This window comes from Cucumis sativus, chromosome 1 (assembly GCF_000004075.3).
Source record: "Cucumis sativus cultivar 9930 chromosome 1, Cucumber_9930_V3, whole genome shotgun sequence".
NCBI classification, from domain to species: Eukaryota; Viridiplantae; Streptophyta; class Magnoliopsida; order Cucurbitales; family Cucurbitaceae; genus Cucumis; species Cucumis sativus.
In genome coordinates, this window is record NC_026655.2 from 30,539,950 (window position 1) to 30,560,215 (window position 20,266).

A 20,266-nucleotide genomic window follows, 5' to 3' on the forward strand; every position below is an offset into this window, starting at 1 on the left:
AGAACATAGACTCAGCTTAATCGAGGTTAGAGATTTTGGTTTTGGACATTTTCTAAAATAACAAAATAAATTAAAATATTTACGTGCTCTAGCATAATTGTGGATTATATATTAGTAAGACCCTACCGTATGAAAGACTATGATAGCTCCTAAATATTTGGTAAAATCTCTTCTTTTTTTTTAATTCTCCTTCCCCGTTTTATACCCTTAATCGAATTTGTATTAAAATACAGTGTACACGTGAAACGGAAGCGGAGCGCAAAAATAGCAACGGTTTGTTTTCAGTAGAGAAAAAATATGGCTATGGCTGTGGCCTTATCTTCATCTACAGCTACTCCAACCACCAAACTCTGGCCTCCTTCAACATCGCAACCACCCAGGTTTCTCCTTCCTATTATTCCCTCAAACCCGTCTTCAAACACTAACCTCCTCACTTCTTCACCTTCTCACAAGTGGAGGCTCAGAATCTCTTTCTTTCCCGCCTTTTTGAACAAAGGGAAAGGAAATAATGTCACTGCTCTTAAACAGGAACTTCTTCAGGCAATTGAGCCCCTTGATCGAGGAGCTGAGGCCACTCCTGAAGATCAGGAAATGGTTGATCAGGTTTGGGTTCCCTCACTTGCATTTTAATTTCAACAGCCCCACCAGGTGAGTGAGGTTAATAAATAAAGATAGTTTGATGTTTCAGAGTCAGGGGATTGGGGCAGGCATACATTTTAGAAAGGAGAAATTAGGCTGGTGGGGAAATTAAAAATGATGCTATTCTATTTAACCGTTTACCTATTCTAAGTTTCAAAGAGGGAAAAGAAAACCACAGCTTCTAAGAATCAATAGCTTCAACGTGTCCCTTCATATATTTGGAATGGGACACATGTATCAAAAAAAAAAGAAAAAAAAATCAAATCATGTTTCGAGCATGTGTCTTCCAGGTATCTGGATGTATCAGTGTCAGATATGTATTTGATATTGATTCTCTACGTACTTTACGTGCCTGTGCTCCATGGGAATATACTCTAATGTGGACCATGAGGGGTTTTTAAAGGGTTTGGATAGTGAAGGTTGGGTATGAATGTTTTTTTGTGGCGGCAAAAGCTTCCGAGGGGAGAATTCGACTCTCTCAAATAGCCAATAGGTTAATGTGTTTTCCGTTATCTTGCTTTCGTATATCTCTTTACAAATTTCTTTGCAATCATTGAGGAATTGTTGAACTCAAGATATTTTAGTGAATAATTACAAAGTGGCTTGTGACTCTTATTGAAGAAAAAGGCCTAGTAACTAATGCCTGAGGTTCACCTAACTCCTCATCACACGACCTCTCCAGCTCTCCAAAAATCCAAATATTTTTAAGCTCCTTAGAAACAATAGGACTTTTTGAGTGGTGAAGAGGTCCCGTTTTGTATGTACGTATACTTTTAATAAATCATAGCATAGTTAATCGTTTTTCTCATTTTGATTATTACCAACAGATATCACGCAAGCTTGAAGCAGTCAACCCTACAAAGGAACCACTCAAATCTGACTTACTAAATGGAAAATGGGAGCTCATATATACTACTTCAAGATCAATTCTGCAAACTGAGGTAGCTGGATACTTCATTATGACATGTTTCCTCACAACTATTTCTACTCCAGGATATATGCACAATATAGTCATTTATGCAAGAAACCATAGATAGAATCACTCACCATAAAGACTTGGTGCAAGAAACCATAGGGTGGGCTTAATTAATCATTTAATCAATTCTTAACCGTTGTGTTTTGGCAGAGGCCCAAGTTTTTAAGGTCAAAACTAAACTATCAAGGAATCAATGTAGATTCTCTCAGAGCTCAAAATATGGAATCTTGGCCGTTCTTCAACCAGGTATAAGTTACTGCTCCCTTTATTTTATTTGTTTTCAATGAGATATTATGTGCGTTCTCTCTCTCCTGCTTCCTAACTTGTGTGCCAATGAGTTATGTTTGTATGTAATGTAATTTCTGTAGATTGTATTTCCTATTGTCTTTACTCTTCGGTTGCCAGATGCCATATCAAATGAAGTTATTTTGAAACCAAGTTTTGAAACGGATTATATCAGATCCATGGATGGAAATGAGTCACTTATTTTCTGTTAGATATATAATTAAAAGATAGTTTCTTACCCTTGGAGTTAGGGGTAGTTGACGTATTCATGGGAATGCAATGGTTGCACTCGTTGGGTGTAACAGAGGTTGATTGGCAAGATTTGAGCATGACATTAATGAAGATGGTTGGAATGTAGTGTTGAGAGGTGATCCTATCTTAACTAGAGCTTGGGTAAGCTTGAAGAGTTTGATAAAGTCTTGGTCAGCATCAATCAAGGATTCCTAATTGAATGTAGAGTTATAGAAGGAGAAGTGTCGTGGTGCGAACTATATGGAGTTGATGAATTACCCACGGTTGCTGAATCAGTACCTGTACTGTTAATTTGAAGATGTGTTTGATTGGCCAGAGGAACATCCACCAAGGAGATGCATTGAATATCATATTCATTTGAAGAAAGAGATTGATTCGGTCAATGTACACTCGTATAGGTATGCTTAACAACAAAGAGGAGTTGGAGAAATTAGTGGATGAAATGTTAACATCTGGAGTTATACGACCAAGTACTAATTTGTATTCTAGTCCTGTTCTATTGGTGAAGAAGAAAGATGGTAGCTAGAGGTTTTATGTTGATTATCGTGCACTGAATAATGTGACAATTCCATATAAGTTTCCAATACCTAGTTTTGAAGAGTTGTTTGACGAATTGAATGGAGGAAGTTGTTTTCGAAGATTGCTTACTTCAGTTATACTTTGTCAATGAGGGACCGAGCTAAACCAAGTTACGAATGGGAGCTTATGGCAGTGGTTTTGGCTGTACAGAGGTGGAGACCGTATTGGTTAGGAAGGAAGTTGATAGACCCCCTATCATACCACCAATATAGTAGAAGGAAAAAGAAAGAGAAAGGGAACACACGTGCGAAGCAGAATAGATTAAAAAGTTGTTAGGAGTCGGTTAGAATAAATAAGAATAGAGAGGAAGAGGGAAAGATAGTTAGTGAGTTGAATGAATTGGCTCATGCTCTGCCTTGAGAGATAGGATAGCAGAGAGAGAAGGAGTTTATTCCTTGAATTGAGAAACTCTCATTTCAATTGTTCTTTTCTTGTAATTCACTTTGGTCATTGAAGCAATAAAGTTTTCCTATACTTACATTTCAAGAGGAGTTCCATCAAATTGGTATCAGTGAAAAAAATTTTGGGCAGAAGAAGAATGATGGTTCAAACACGCGCAGAGGAGAGACTGGAAGCACACGATCAAAAAATGTTATCAATCAAAAAAAGAAGTAAGATTCCGGTGATGGAAGATACCAAAACTTGATGGAAGATACCAAAACTTGATGTATACAACTTCGGAAGACAATCTTTACCGAATAATACTTATATACAAGTGTAAGCTACAAGAATAAAAAGTACAAAGCACCAGATCAGTTCACATGGTAATCAAATGTTTACAGCATCAAACAGACATAAAAAGGACTATTAAACTACATAGCCTGAACAAACCAGAAAACCGATAATGAATAACCAACCCAGCAATTAAAGGGACAAGTGATACATCACCAAATAGTTCATTAAGAGATAACAATCAGAAGGAAAAAGAGTTGCAGCAGAGGTATGTGAAGGATTGTATGACCCTTAGTTAAAATGTTGAATAGGCTTACCCATGAGTGATTCTATAATGGTTAACATCACATTGAAAATGCTTTTAATCATGCCAGATCAATTTTAATAGGATCAAAATTGCATTTAAAAATGTATAATTAAAGATGGAATTGATTTTGATTGATTAAAGTTATGTTTCAGGGTAGAAAAATGATTTTAACCATTTCAAAATTAATCCCTAACATGTTGATCATATGGATTTAACCGTTGAGATTCCGAAAAAGCTGCTAGATACCTAGATTCTAATACATGGGTTTATCTTGTATAAGGGTAATTAGATACTTAGGAAGTTACTAGTAGTTATTGTGTAAGTGTGGTTACTGATAGTTATTATGTAAATGTGGTTACTAGTAGTCATTATGTAAGTGTGGTTACTAGGGTGGTTACATCTTGTTATAAATGGAGGGAGGGTAAGTGAGAGAGAGATTATTCTGTGGAGGGATTGAGGGCTTGGTGAGAGTACTCAAGAAGGAGGTTCCAAGTGCATTGTAATTAGGTTTATCTTATATTTTCTTATAGTTCATTATAATAAATTAAGATCTTGTTTTTGTTGGCAAGTGTTCTAACAAAAGCATTGCAAAAAGGATGTAACAATATATTGGAGAAGTTGAGAGCCCCACATTGGAAAAACCAAGGGGACTTATACTCCATATAAGATAGATGGGCTACTCCTCTCATTGCCAATTGGTTTTGAGATGGAACCCCATACTATCAAATTTAACATGGTATCAGAGCCCAGTAGACCCAAACGAGTATTCGATCCAAGATAGGTGAACCCAAAGAGGCACCATCTTGAAATGGCATATTGGAGAAGTTGAGAGTCCCACGTTGGAAAAACCAAGGGGACTCATACTCCATATAAGATAGATGGGCTACTTCTCTCATTGTCAATTGGTTTTGAGATGGAGCCCCATACTATAAAATTTAACACAATATATCAAAGAACTGCTTGTCCATTTTTCTCAATTAGATAATGAGACATTGGTTTATAGGTCCAGCTTTGTTCAAGTTTGTCTTTTTTGTAGGTCACAGCAGACTTGAAGCCTTTAAATTCAAGAAAAGTAGCTGTTCAATTTGACACATTCAAAATTCTTGGTCTGGTAAATCATCTGGTTTCTTTGACTTTTCTACTTAGTTCCATATGTAGATCAAACTATATTTTGTGCTTGCATTTTCCATACTCTGGAATTCATTTTCTTTAAATAATAGAAATGAGAAGTTACAGTACTGGATAGTTTGGATGTCTTTTGTAGGACCTATGATTGAAGAAGCTTTTTTACTGGAAACCCTGCTTAGAAAGAATCAAGATCCTTGGGCCTACTTTTGATCCTAGGAAACCGGCTTTGCTGTTGCAATTGAATTTTAAGCTTCTTAACTTTTTAAATAAGTTAAACATACTATGTTTCGTAAAAGACTTTAAATAATGGACTTGAAGCATTTTAATTTTATTTCTGTTGGGAATGGAAAAAAAGTTATCTAGAGTAAAATTAATTGGTTATGTGTAAGGCTCCTAGTTAGGAATATATTGGGATAATTTGATGATGAACTGTAAGAGGGCATTCTAGTATTTAGATACTAAGTTAGGTTTTTGAATTATAAATAGTATGAGAGAGTATGACTAGGGGTGTGAAGAATTTAGAAGAGTGTTTGGCCCTTGAGAGAGAATTCTTAACCGTCTAGAATGTGCTGAGGAGTTTGTGCATCTATATTTTCTTGTTCTAGTTATTATCTTGATATTGCTTGAAGTAATTATATAATCACAAGGATTTTTCCTTGTTAATTTCTTGGATATTTGTGTTCTTGTTGCAGTTTTCTATTTGCAGTAAGAAGAATCTTAACATAATGCTAGTTAAATAACTTGAATCATATTATCTCCAACCAGCATTGAGTTGGATAAAAATATGAGTTTCTTTGAGTTTGGAGTTTCTATTTTTCATCTATCAGCTAAGGGTCAAGCACCAATAGTGTTTGACTAGGGGGGTGGGGTTTAGGAGAAACACTATCCGCAAAATTTATTTTAAGAATTTGTGCTCGGAGGTGGATATGATTAACAGTTTTGAGTAGTGTTAATTAAGTTTCAACTTTGACTCTCTCAAAAGTCATCTCAAACTGGCATCCTTAGAGGATATGATTCAAATCGTCTTTTTCTTTGACAAGCAATACAACAAAATGGCCCAACTAGCGAAGACAACTTCTTAAAATTTCGATCAAGAGTGTTAACTCGTTCGTGAATAACCTGCTAGACAAAGAACTCAACCATCTCTCGACACCCCACTGAGCAGAAAAGATAAGATCCCTAATGGAAGAAGGGTCCATTAACCAACTAATGAAAGAGGTGAAAGAGAGCCCATGTTGCTAAAAAAATGCACATCCCTTCTCTCGTGCTTAAACTCAAATTTCTTGATTTTTAAAAAAAGAAGATTTTCTGACATCCATTTTTTTCTTATCAGAAAACAAACTATAGAAACTCGGCAAAAAGGAAAAAGAGCTCCCAAACCTTACCATAATTTCAGCCACGATTATTTTTTTAAGGACAAATGATATGGACGAGGAAACATAAATGCATAGAGGTTTATTTTCCACCAACTGATCCTCCCCAAAATATGTTTTCTTACCTTCACCCCTACACAAAGAACCAAGTAAGAGAAAGAAGGAAGCTCAAGGAAATATCCTTGCACAAACTCCTATGTGTGCCTTCAATCTTCTACCCAACAACCACTCAAAAAAATGAGGTTTGCATTGCTCGCAATAATCCTATACCAGACGGTTTTAGGCTCAAGGAAGTTGGGTATATGAGCTGGTTATGTAGGATGCGACAGGTGTCTCTCTTGGTGGAGGTAATCTCAAATCTGTTTCTTTTCGGAACCGAGTGGTAGATGGTTAAGGAAGAGATTGGCTTCTTGGAGGAAAATATTGTTATTTAAAGGTGTTAGAACAAGTGGCTCGGAGTTGCTTTACAGATTGTGCAACAATGAAGGGAGAGAGCCATGTGAGAATTAGGGACCATAAATGCGAAATATGGAATTCTTGAAAAAAATTGTCTAGATTTTCAAGCTCAGGTAATTTGTATACTGACGTAAAGACAGCTTTTAGAAATTAAACTATCAAATCATTTACCCATTTCACGGAAACTAAGCTAAAAACTACGGAAGACTGAGATTTTTGGATAGGCTAATCCTCCCGCTAGCTTGATATTGCCATATATAGTCCTCTCACGTGACTTGTACACAGCAACCAATCCTAACGCTTTTCTTTGATGACGAAGTAAGGCTGGTTGTGGCTGAACGGAATCATATTGGTCAAGTGCCAATCATAGTATTCCACTAAGGTCTCACAACGGAGTTCTAATTTCATTGATGTAAATCTTTTCATGTCTTGATCAACAGATACCGGTCAAAGCACCTGGAAGAGCCCGCGGTGAACTTGAGATCACATATTTGGATGAAGAGTTGCGGTAAGTAGTCATGCTGAATTTCTATTTTACTGTTTCTAGTTTTGTTCTGGTTGTAGGAATTCTGGTTGATGTTTGGATCACAAGCAGTTAGATCTCTGAGACAAACAGATGGTTAGATTAGATGATATTTATATAAAAATTTAATAGTAAAATCTATAACAAATAAATAATCAGTGCATTAAATGCACCAAACTATTTTTTAAAGTTCCAAATACTCACTCCCTTTCGGAGGGATTTACTTACTCACTTCCTCCAAAATTGTTTAGAGAAGAAAAAATGCTTTTGCTTAGTTACAACGTTTTTTTAAAAAAATATGCAAGCCAACCCAACCGTACAAGAACTTGAACGTTATCTGTGCAGCATATTATGAAATCTCAATTATTATATCTTTATTTGGATCACAACTTATTGAATTGTATGTGATGGTTACTAGACAATCTAACCAGTTTTGTTTTGTAACAATTGATTAACAAAAGACCATTAATGAATTAAAAATTTAAACCTTTAGTTAAAGGTTTATATTGTCATGAAATGTTGTAAATGAGTTGACTTGAAAGTTTAAATAGAAATTAACTGAACCACATTTTGCATGCTTTACGTCTTTCAAACGTCATTCATTATCAATTTAATATTATGAAGCTTTCTTAATATCTTTGTATGTTATATTTATAATAACTATGTTTTCATTCACCAAACATTTGATTGATTTTACTTTTATACATTCTTATCACTGGGGTGCTAAACTGTTATATATATATCACTGAATATTGACAGAATATCCAGAGGTGACAAAGGGAATCTCTTTATCTTGAAGATGATTGATCCTTCTTATCGAGTTCCTGTGTAACACTTTGATCTCTTTACTTTAATAGTAGTATCCTTCTAAAGCCTGATCAAGTCACAAAAAAACAGAGTAAATATTATGTTCCTGTAAATTGATTCTCATGATATTTTCATAAAACTTGTGGCGACCTTCTGTATAGTTTTGCAATATACCAAATTATGCCGTAAGTATTGAAGGGAGTCAAATTCCCATGAAAGTGTTTGATTATCGTGCAATATGGAAATCGGTTTTTATATATACAGAAATAGCCACTAAACTAGACTTAGCTAGGTACACATTCACACAACCTAAGGATGCTAGTAACGAGGGAGAAAAGGAGAAGTAAAACTTACCCTCGTAGATTCCAACCTTCACGATATCCTCTCTAAATCCTGAACAAACCACATCTCTGTCATGAGCATGAACTCCTCAACGAATAACAAACACCAGTGCAAGGGCTTTCTTACTATTCTCTAGGATTCCAAAGAACTAGATGTGTGGGCTCTAGCATCTTGTAAGAAGAAGAAAGGTTGAAGATAATTATTGAGAGTATGAGGGTTAGAATTTGAGACTTTGGAGATGGAGGCTAGATTCACCAATTGAACCCCTTGAACCTTAAAAAGGTTGTAAGGAGGATACTTTTATATGGTGAGGCTCCAAGATTTGAGTAATTAACCTTTAATTAGCGAATTAATCATATCAACTAAAAAATCTTTTAATAGATCATATTCATCATAGAATTAATCAACTAATATATAAATATAACACTCACTCTCTTTTATTTCATAACTAATTGATCTTTAATAAGTCAAATAATTTTATAATAAATCACATTTTAAATAAAATTAATTAGTTAAACATATAAATATCATATATGTATATTCATATGTCTCTCTTATACTACAGTTCAATATGAATCCAATCCATATGACATCAACATCAGAATCTCATCCAAATATAATATCTTCACAATAGAGTCCTTATATGAATCCAATTTTCATACTATAATTCTATTATAAAAGACATATATGAAAAATTGTCAAAAATAGAATATTTGACCAAATATTCACATTTCATAGAAAAATAAAGTGTAATGAATTTTGTTCTTTAATTATTTTGTTCTATAGAGTGTAAATAGTTTGTCAATTTTTTTTTTATTTTTTTTTTAAAAATCATATATGTATGTATTTCATAATATAGTCTAGATTATAGATTGTATTAAAACACACTATTGGTAGAGGATATAAGTCGAGAGACCTTTATCTTTTTTATCATCAAGTATCGCAAGTTGTGGCGTGTCCTGTCGTTAGGTCCTTTTGAAGTCCATATTGTCGTTTAGGTCATCCATATCTTTGTTCATGTTGAAGAAACTTTATCCAGAATTTAGTTCTTTGTCGTCTTTAAATTGTGATTTGTGTCAATTTGCTAAATTTCATTGTCTTAATTCGAGTCCTCGAGTCGATAAACAAGTCATTATTCCATTTGAGTTAGTTCATTATGATATTTGGGGTCCGTGTCCAGTTGTATCCCAAACATGCTTTCGTTATTTTGTTACTTTTGTTGACGATCATTCGTCTAACTTGGTTATATTTAATGAAAAATCGTTCTGAGTTATTATCTCAATTTTGTGTCTTTCATACTTAAATTAAAAAACCAGTTTAATGTCTCTCAAAACTTTGCGTACTGAAAATGCGGGTGAATATTTTTCTCATTCTCTTGCCTCTTACTTGTGTGAACATGACATTATTCATCAGTCTTCATGTGCTGACACTTCATCTCAAAATGGTGTTGCAGAATGAAAAAATAGGCATTTACTTGAAACTGCTTGTGCTTTATCGTTTCAAATGTATGTTCCAAAAATCTTTTGGGTGGATGTTGTCTCTACGACTTGTTTTTTTATTAATAGAATGTCTTCCTCTGTTCTTAATGGTGAGATTCCCTATCGTGTTCTTTTTCCTACCAAGAATTTGTTTCCTATTGCTTCTAAGATATTTGGTTGCCTGTTTTGTTCGCGGTGTTTGTCCTCGTCATACAAAATTAGATCACAAATCCTTGAAGTATATCTTCTTGGGTTATTCAGTGTTCAAAAGGGTTATCGTTGTTATTTTCCTACACTTAAAAGGTATCTTGTTTCGCCTAATGTTGCATTTTTTGAGGATACACCCTTTACTTCATCACCATCGAGTTCGTGTCAGGGGGAGGGTGACAATCTTTTTATATTATGAGCTTACCTCTCCCACACCATCCTTGTCCATTGATTTGCCTCATTCTCGCCCATTGATTTCTTAAGTCTACTCCCAACGATCTCCACCACAACCTTCAGACTCATGTCCTCCATTAATGCTTCCTTCACCATGTGATCCGAGGTCAAGTGATAATCTTCCCATTGCTCTTTGCAAAGGTAAACACAAGTGTACTTTCAGTACAATGTGTGGTACCAATATCCCTAGAATGAGCTAGGGATATTGGTACCACACATTGGAAATGCATGTTTTATTCTATCTAACATCATGTCGAAGGACGTTGTTCCAACCGTTGAGAATTTTCACATGCATTAATGCAACTTATAAAAAGTTCAGGGATGAAAATTTTGAACAGTCGGAGTATAGCTCACGACGTGCTTGGTTTAATAACTCCTGAAATATATTCGTCGTCTCCTCTTCTACATCACTATTGAACGACATGTCATTCTTCAAACCTTCCTTCATCGTTTCTTCTTCGTATTCAATCGGAGCTTGTAAATCATGCAACATTCTCAATATTTCATTGTCTTCAGAAAATGAATTACTACCGGTTCCTTCATAGAAGGGGTCACTGCTAGTTCCTTCAAGGAAACTGTCACTACTAGTTCCTTCATCAAATCTTTCTATACCTCTATACAAGTTCACTGGCTCTCCATGATACACTCAATCTGTGTAGGATGGGCATATTCCAATCATTAATATATGTCTCTCCACACCCTCTGAGTCCCAATTCTAGTTTATACATCTTTTCCATGGACACTGGTCACTCTTTATTTCAAGTGAGGACTTAGTTGTTTTTCTTTTGTATGATTGCAATACGTCATAAAGCAGGTTCATCGTGCATAAGATGCTTACTTTATCTTTGTGTATTGCATGCTTAATTCTATGCAGTAAGTCGTGGGTCATGATTATAGCATGTGAAATGTTCACTATGTACCTTTTCATCGCATAATATCTAAGTCCTCATTGGGTACAAGTTTTTCTACTGTTCACCCAACTGTAAGTGAACAACAGGTTTACTTCGATGATCCAAGGTTGAACACACGAAATTGGTTTAAGACATTAGTTCTAGGGTCTACTTATCATTTAGGTGTTATGACAATGGAGTTAAAAGAATAATGAAATAACTACGGTCACTTACTTACACATAGAGACTCATGCACAGAAGAATAAATTAGGGCAAGATGAAAGTTTAGACGAACTAACTTCCATAAGAAAAGCATTGGAGGAAGGTCTCATGCTATCAGGCGAATAAGATATATATCCACCTCGATGCTATATAACTTACTAAGTTATCTTATGATTAAGGCGTGCTTCTCTCGGAGTCATTGAATGTCACACTTGGTCTTCTTTTAGGATCCAAATGCCTAAGGTTGGCTAAATGGTTTATATCTAGTAATACTTATTTATTCTACATAGAGTGCTTCGCGTTTAAGGACAACAACCTCTCGATATCTTAGTCCACACTTGTTTGCCTTTCGAGATACAAATGAAGAAAGTCCTCTCGCAAGGTTGAGAAAACTCTTCCTTACGTGTGTTAGCTACGTCCTTACTACTCACCCTCTCTGACAGTTGGCGACATACATTGGCCAAGTGTAGAATGTAGCTCAGTTAACACACTAAGCGATATGAATAAATATTACTTATCAAGAATACATCATAAACCTAAACTACAAATAACACAAAGACAGATGAACAATAGAGGCATAGATTAATTGAAAAGTGTATAAAAATACATTGTATTAAAGAATGAAGGCATTCGGCCAATGAACAATATAACTGAATACAATGTAAAGAAATAGTAAAATAAAAATAGGAAGAAAATGAAATACAAGTTAGGGGAATGGGGGATGGACTCTTCTCCCCTCAAACTCTAAGCTTTTGTGTTATAATATGGTCGGAGACAATGAAGAAATGTTGTACAAACGGTGGTAAGGCTAATCATTTCCACCAACTCTATAGGTTGCTGGCCGATGCAGGCCCCTCTCATGGCCTCTCCAAGCCTGCTTCTTTTGGTGGGGATGAAGTGCTTTTATTGGTAGCTTTAGGCGGAACACTTCTATTCTTATGAGCATGTCAGCGCTGACCTCAGTCTTATAAAGTCACATCACTCCAACTACCATTCTTGTCTTCTCATGAGCCTTTCTCGTGTGATAACGTGTTTTCTTGTCTTGAGATGTTATTCGCCAAGCGAGTTCCCATTGTATGGTTTGTGTGCGAGATGTGCTCCTTGATTCTTGTCCACATATCATGCGTTTAAACATGGTAATTGTGTAAAACAGGCATGATACCTATGTAAGATGTATTTCTAAATACTTATGTATTTACAACGTAAGTCACATGCTTTGATCATCTTCTTATGTGTTTTGACCTCATTATTCTAATAAAAGAGGTTATAATAATGAGTATTTATACACGTTATCAGACACCTTATCTGTATGTACTCATCGACGTGATACTTGACAACTTCTAAAAATTGAAGAACTCTCTCTCTATACTCAATCGTGCACTTATTCCCAAGTTTCATCCAACTCTTGTTCATCGTTAAAGACCTAGAACATAAATACATGTAATTAGTCTTACATTCCTACTCTCAAATGCTAAATTTACTCCATGAATAAGTCACACCTCACAAGTATCCAATATCCCAACTTTCACTATATCTAACTTTAAACTAAAAAATTTATCTAACACTTTCAACTAACAAGCATTAGAAGGTACCTAACACTGTGAACAAATTATCATACCACAAGGTCTACCATAATTCTAACTAAATAAAGGATACCTTTACTTCTAACAAAGAAATCATGTTCACAAATAATAAACTACAGGCTACCATAACTGCAGGATAACCACAACAAATCAACAACAATTTTCAAGTATTTAAACCATTTCAACAATTTAAAATTTTTCAAAATTTTCAATTTTATCAATTCAACAATTTCAATCCAGTTAAATCTCTCTATAACTATCACAATCAAAATTTCAATCATTATTATCACAATTTTAATCATTTAAACCCTAACATATTACAATTTTAAAAATTCCATTCATACACATAATTTGATTCTTACTAATCTAATCTACAATCTACAATATACACATATAGTGCAATATACAATATACACAAACAATACAATGTACAACGATTTTTACTTATTCTCCTTAAACACATAACACTAAAATAACAAGGATTCTCCTTACGCATCTAAAAAACGTCAGGAGAACCCCTCAATTGTGATGCCAAAAGTGAGTGTGTCGTTCATTCTCTATGTAATGCTGACATATCATGAGGTGCTACTTTTTTGCGTCACCGTAAGGCTGCCATAATTATTTAAAAGTTCAACATTTGTCGACATGGTCAATGACACGTCGTTGTAGGTGGTCGTTGTAGGTGGCACAAATGTCGACGCTATAAACGTACACGTTGTGATTAATCTGAATTTTAATAATATTTTCCACTTTTGTCGATGTCGTGCTCTTCCACGTTGGCCTTTGTTGGGGCAATGGCGACATTTACATGCATAGGATCGCGGAAAATTTATATTATTATTTAAATAAAACTTTTTCATGACGTCTTCATGCACGGTGTCGTAGAAGGCTAATACTCTCTCAACATCTTCTTGTCGATATTGGCACATCTTACCAATGTCGACACCTTCCCTACGGTGTCATGAGAAGCATTTTCTTACGACATTTGTTATTCCGATGTCAATCGTGGTGTCGAGATATTCTCGATTTCTTGTAGTGATTTACTATAAACCTTTTAGGTTACAACTTGAATATGAACCATTTGTATGTTAATCACATATTGTTCAAGTAACATCACATAACCTTGGACTTTTGTTCATTGGATTAAATTAATGTTGTCTAAATCTCAAATAAAATATTCCTTATTTATTTATTAGATTTATTAGATAAATAATTTGTGTTCTCCCTCGTTTTTGCTATGTTCTTGCTCCATCTTGCACTGATCTTCTTAGCAACTCTTACTCATTGATTGACACAAGCTTCTTGACTCGATAGTTAACAAATTGATTAGCTTAGTATAGGTCCATTGGTTTTCCTGCTAGCTCATATGGAATAAACATAAAATAATATATTAGGTTAGTTCGAATAGTTCGAATTAGTAAATTAAAACAGAGAAAAATCGACAAGTATATATGATATAACTATAGATTATCACTTAAGAAATAGAGCTTTATGTTGAAATGTGATTTGAATATCAAGAATATAAATGAGAATTCATATTTGGATGCTTGAAAATGATGGAAATGGTCAAAGTTGTAAAATGTCAATGAATGCAAAATAGGATTAAGAAACACTTGAATGCAAATTCAAATGTGATTTGAATTTAAAAATAAGTTAACTTTGATCAACTTTATATCCAAATGTGATCTGAATTTAAGAAAAGTGAATATGAATTCACACTCGGAATGTCGAAATTAGTCAAGGAGGGCCAAATGGTAAAAAATCAAAATGTTGCCTATTTGTTTGAAAAGTCAAAGTTTGACTTTGCCTAAAAGTGTAAAAATACCATTTTGTTGTTCAACTAAAATTAGTGGGAAAATCTAATATTTTGTTGGATAGTTCCACTAATTCTTAGTGGGATATGTGGTTGCATGAGATGTTAATACCAAGCCCAAGTTAATGGATAATAAGGTGCTCGACTTTGGTGAATTTGAAAATGCAATAGTTCGTTCCATGTAAAATGCTTATTTTAAAGAAGGTTTTTTCAAATTGGGAAAAAGTCTCGACTCTTTAATTTATTTTTCTTTTAAAAAAATCACCAAAAGAAATTTCACCCCTCAATTCTAAGCCTACAATCCCCCTATTTCCATCTCTCTTTTTTCAACTCCCTCTACCGATTGGGTCTACAATTCGGTTCTAAGTTCGAAGAATAGCATATCAACACTAATGGCGTTTCAATTTGAAATCACGCATAGATTACACGTATTCTAGAACTACGAAGGTATGTTAAACTAAATCCTAGTTTTGATTTAATTAGGTATAAAAACAAGTTAATTTTGAATTAGATTAGATTAGATGCAATTAGAATAAATTGATCCAAATTTTACTAGGCAGGCAGTTAGTCATTTACAATAATTTCTCTACTTATAATGTTTCTTAAATTCAACTCACAATTACATTCTTAATGTTATAAAATATGTGCATTGTAAAAACCAATGTTCCTCAACCATTAATTTACAAATACAAAATTTAAACTATTTAAATTATTATAATATTTATTTTATTTAACCTTCAACAATATACATAATTTTTTCTGAAATTCAACTCACAATTTGCATTTTCAACGTTTACTATATATATGTTTCATGCAAATAGCTAGTGATAAACTATTTTTTTCCTAAAAAAAAAAGGCTTTAGAAACAAAGCAATGAATGTAGTGGGTAGGTGGTATAGATTGGGACTAATTAATCAAATAATAGGATTCACTTGATGTGGCATAGTTTTTGTCCCATCAATTTACTGTTCAATAAAGACAATACGTCTAATCAAGGTTGATGAAATACACCACCCACCAACTATCCATGTGATTGATGATATCTATTTCTTTGGGTTTTTTTTTTCAGAACAATCGTATGCTAACATTTACTTTAAAGAAAAATGGGAAAAAATGAATAGATATGGTTTGTTTAGAAAATAGGAAAATGGTAATAGACAGCAATATTAGAGTTGGTATTGGAAAAATATAGCAACACTTTAAAAATAATTGCACACATAATTTACTGTTTCTAGGCAAGCTTCAGCAAGTTGTCTTCTTCTTTGCGCAGGCTAATTCTTGAGGCAGTTTTCCAACACGTTTTCTTTCTTCCTCCTTTTTACATTTCCTCTTTCTTATTTAGTAGATGTAAGATTTTGGATTTGATATGGGTTTGAGATTTCTTCAACACAACTTTTCTTCTTTCCATTTTTTCTCCACGTTTTGGGTTTTAGATATGAGAAGCTACAACCATAGTCAGAATATGCACGAGTTTGGTAGAATAAAAAGGATATTAGGAGGGTGGTGAAGTTTTCTGGCGAGAGTGGTTTAGTGGTTTGGGCTAAAACAACCAAAAAATTGGAAAATAGAAGGTTTAGTTTTGATAAATGATAAATCTTTATTTAAATTAATAAAATAACAAAATAAAAAAATATAAAAAATATAATTGCTCGAACAATGTGTTAAATGTCTATACCTAACGACATAAATTGAATCATAAATACAATTAATTCAAGAAACCACAAATACCTTATTATTAAAATCAAATTTCCAACACACAATTAACCGCTGCTGTCAACATCAAACTTCCATAAGTGGAAGAAACTATTGGAGTTTCCAGATTGTTCCCTTCAAACTCTTCAAAGTCCTCATACTTGGATTTTCTTCTTGTTAGCTCCTCTTACTAGAGACTTTGGAATTTTCATGTTGTCGAGTACTCCTCCGATCGGTGACTCATGTGTCGAACAATCCACTAAAAACCCCATGAAGAACCACGACTGAAAAACAAAACACTCACGCTGAAACTCACCGTGAAACTTGGCAGAAACATTGCTTGACCCTTCTATCCTCCTGCTCTTGGCTAAAGCCGTGAAAGTCGACTAAAGTTGACTCCAACAAATGCCAAAACATCAAAACCCACTGCAAACCCACAACCAACGTCGTCAAATCACATTGCTTGACAATTATGTGTATGACAATATATTTTTGTCGAGTTATAGATAAATGTGACACATTTAAAACATCAATATAAGGGTATTAATGACAACATATTCATGTTGAGTGATGGATAAAGTTGACACATTTAAAGCATCAACGTAAGGACATTAATGACAATATATTGGTGTCAAAGTATAGATAATGGTGACACATTTAAAGCGTCAATATAAGGGTATTAATGACAATATATCTGTGTCGAGTGATAGACAATATATCAAATAGAGAAATCAAATGCAATCTTATGGAAATTAGATGTGCATCAAATGGTACCTACTAGAAAAATAGGATTTAACGATGCAAAATTTACATCACAAAGAGTTTCAATGACATAAATTTTGTGTCATTAAAGCCCCTGTCAAGATATGTGATTTAAGACACCACAAAAAATGTTGATAAATATACATAGATGACACTAATATATTGTAATTAATATCCTTACAATGACAATTTAAATGTGTCACGGTCACAAACACATAAACACGCTTTAATCTTAAAGTTAATTTAGAAACTATCCTCTATAAATAGTCAAAACTCAACATCATAAGAGCCACTTTCATTATCAAAACAGGCCTCGAGTATTTTCAAGCCATAATAATAAAAATTAAAAAAAAAAAACAAAAGAAAGAACCCAATCAAACAAATAATATGTCACTTCCATTATAACAATTACACTCTAAATAAAACTTTACAAAGGTAAAACACACCTAACAGCACAATGCAAAGTTATCAACAACACATTTATCCAACAGTGTGTTATAGATGCCAACCTCACCCTTGCTCCAACAACCAACAAGGATGTATACGATCTTATACGACCAACTTTTCTGATCTTGACAGTGAAATCCATACTTGTACTTGGATTACAAATAGGTTCAGATGCATCGTTCTCTTGAATGGACGCATTAGTTATTTCCTCACAAAGAGACATTGAAGGCTCCACAATCTTGGATGATGATGCAGTACTAGAAATTGGATTTGATTGTAACTGGTGCACATTTGGATTTTGATGCCTCTTGAGTACGAGAAGCCTTCTTCATCCTTGCAATGCGATGGAATGTGATAGTGTAAGAAAAGCTTCATAATATACCCTTCAAAAAATATGCATACGATGGAACAAGAACACTTGCTATTAACACTGATAATGAAGATAAAAGGGTTCCTTTAGCCGCAGTCAACAGAATAAAATATCTATAGAATCACATTGCGTGTAAAACATATTGTTGAAAATGATAAACAATTACCTTACTAGAATCTCCATAATAGGATTCCTACTTAACATTCAATATGTTGATATATGTATGTTTGACCCAAAATCTATCCCCTCTAGATTGAGACATATGTATGTATGCATACTCACAAATTCTATGAAACCTTTTTCTTACAAGAACAGGCTTGTTCGGAAAACTCGGGCTAAAAAATGTTTATGTATTCCATTCAAGATTATTGTCAAAGAGGTGTGCAATCCAGGCTCGTTAAAAAAAAGAACTAAACAAAAAACCATACTGGGCTTAAACATGCCAGGTTCATAATTCTTGGAAGGCCTAAGAAGAAAGCAAAATGGCTTTTAATTTAAGCTAATTCCACACGTGATAGATGCAATGGTTTTTTGTTTTTAATTCCAATTGAATCACAGTATTGCTACATGTTTAAACCATCCAAAATAAGCACATGTTATATGTTAATATACAAGACGAGGTTTGAATCTTCTCTCATGCATAGTTTAGGTTGCACACTTACTTCATTAACTTTCACATGTTATCATTCATTTCCAAATTATATGATATAAAGTCTATTGCAAGTGATTTGAGTACCTACCAAATTTCTGTGAGAGGGTAGCAAATAAAATTCATTCAAAGACCATAATGAAATATTTGGAAAACTTGTGAAAATTACATTTAGATGAAAGAATCTAAGACTGGTTTAAAATGACATTTTCATGTGCTTGAAACTATTTTGAATCTTTTTTTTCTTTTTTGAAACAAATCATCAGTGACTATAAGAAACGATAAAGCACAAATGAGAACCTCACGAGATCACAAAAATCTTGACGGAGGAGCCTTTGACATTATTGTCACTGCGTCATGATTTATTTGAGCTACCTCCTTCAAGTCTAGCTTGATCTTCTTCTCACGAGCCAATCTTAATTAGAATTAGCTCATTCAACACAAAATATAAGTCTTCTATGACTCTGCGTCCCAAAAGGTTTTTTATTTTTTTTATTTTTTTATTTTATTATTATTATTATTATTATTTATTCATTGGTTTATTCGATGTAATAACATTTATAGTAAACCGATTGAAATGATAAAATGATAAATTAAATATATTTGATACAAGAAATTAATTAAATAATTTAAAACATTACATAAAAAAACTTAAAATTTAATGCTTTAAAGCTTAGGACGCTAAACCTACAAATAGCATCAAATATGATTAGAATATCACACATGAAAAGTTAAACAAATTAAATATTGAAAAGTGCGTAATTAACAATTTTTATACATTTTTTTCGTTTAAATTTGATACTATAATTGGAACACGATCAATTAGATTTGACTATTTTTGTACATTTACATTTATCCCAATTTTTTTCATGCATGATCTTTTATATTTGACACAAACTTAAAAAATCAAATAAAGTTTGAAAAAAATATTAAAAAATTATGGAAGAAAGAAAAAGTTAACCTATTTTGTAAATAAAAGGAAGGACATTTGTTAACCCTAAAATCATTAAAGATTGAAAATACCTATAACCACAAATTTGAAGGGTAGAACTTTAATCATGGTATAAATGTTGATTCTGGTTTGGGTTTGAAACTTTTTTGATGTAGTCATGTGAACAGTTAACGACGGATAGGGTTAGTAAAATCGTTTTTGCAAAGATAGATTCTTACCTTCACCAATCAAAGCAATTCACAACTCTTATTATTGGCACTCGAATCTGAGACTTGTGAACGATATCAATATTCCGATCGTGCTCGAATTTAGAGAAAAGAGAAAGAAAAGAGAATCTGGACATAGTATCAATCGAAAGAAGAAAAAAAAAGAAGATTCTGAAATGCAGAAGATAGTAAAGAAATAAAAAAGAAAAAAGAGAGAAAATTCTATACAACTTTAGAAGAGAAGAGAGAATATGGGATCTCATGCCAAAATTTCATGATACACCTCCCACCCACTATTTTCTTCTAAATACGTGTCCATAGGAAACGAATCTAATAACACAACGGCTCAATCTGAACCGTCCACGTCAACGCTCCAGATCTCTCCTCTCTTTTGACCTTTTTCTTTCGTTCCTCCTATTTAT

The 20,266-nt window shown here is 33.6% G+C and overlaps 1 protein-coding gene and 1 long non-coding RNA gene across 4 annotated transcripts; one reads left to right on the plus strand and one right to left on the minus strand.

The window, feature by feature from the left end:
- The first annotated feature begins 210 nt into the window (after positions 1-210).
- Positions 211-8,234, plus strand: LOC101218222 (probable plastid-lipid-associated protein 4, chloroplastic). Of its 2 annotated transcripts, XM_011661947.2 has the most exons (6): positions 211-603; positions 1,467-1,580; positions 1,766-1,861; positions 4,747-4,821; positions 7,108-7,175; positions 7,950-8,234. In XM_011661947.2, the coding sequence occupies exons 1-6, from the start codon at positions 298-300 to the stop codon at positions 8,020-8,022; spliced, it is 732 nt and encodes a 243-aa protein (XP_011660249.1). In that variant the 5' UTR covers positions 211-297; the 3' UTR covers positions 8,023-8,234. The 2 variants fall into 2 exon arrangements, with proteins under 2 accessions (XP_011660249.1, XP_031745469.1); XM_031889609.1 differs by lacking the exon at positions 4,747-4,821.
- Positions 8,235-17,480: 9,246 nt separating this feature from the next.
- On the minus strand, positions 17,481-20,245 carry LOC116401802. Of its 2 annotated transcripts, none has more exons than XR_004214181.1 (2): positions 18,987-20,245; positions 17,481-18,000 (listed from the first exon to the last, which is right to left on the minus strand). It is a non-coding gene; the product is annotated as an uncharacterized LOC116401802 (long non-coding RNA). The 2 variants fall into 2 exon arrangements; XR_004214180.1 differs by having other exon boundaries at positions 18,992-20,244.
- Positions 20,246-20,266: the final 21 nt, after the last annotated feature.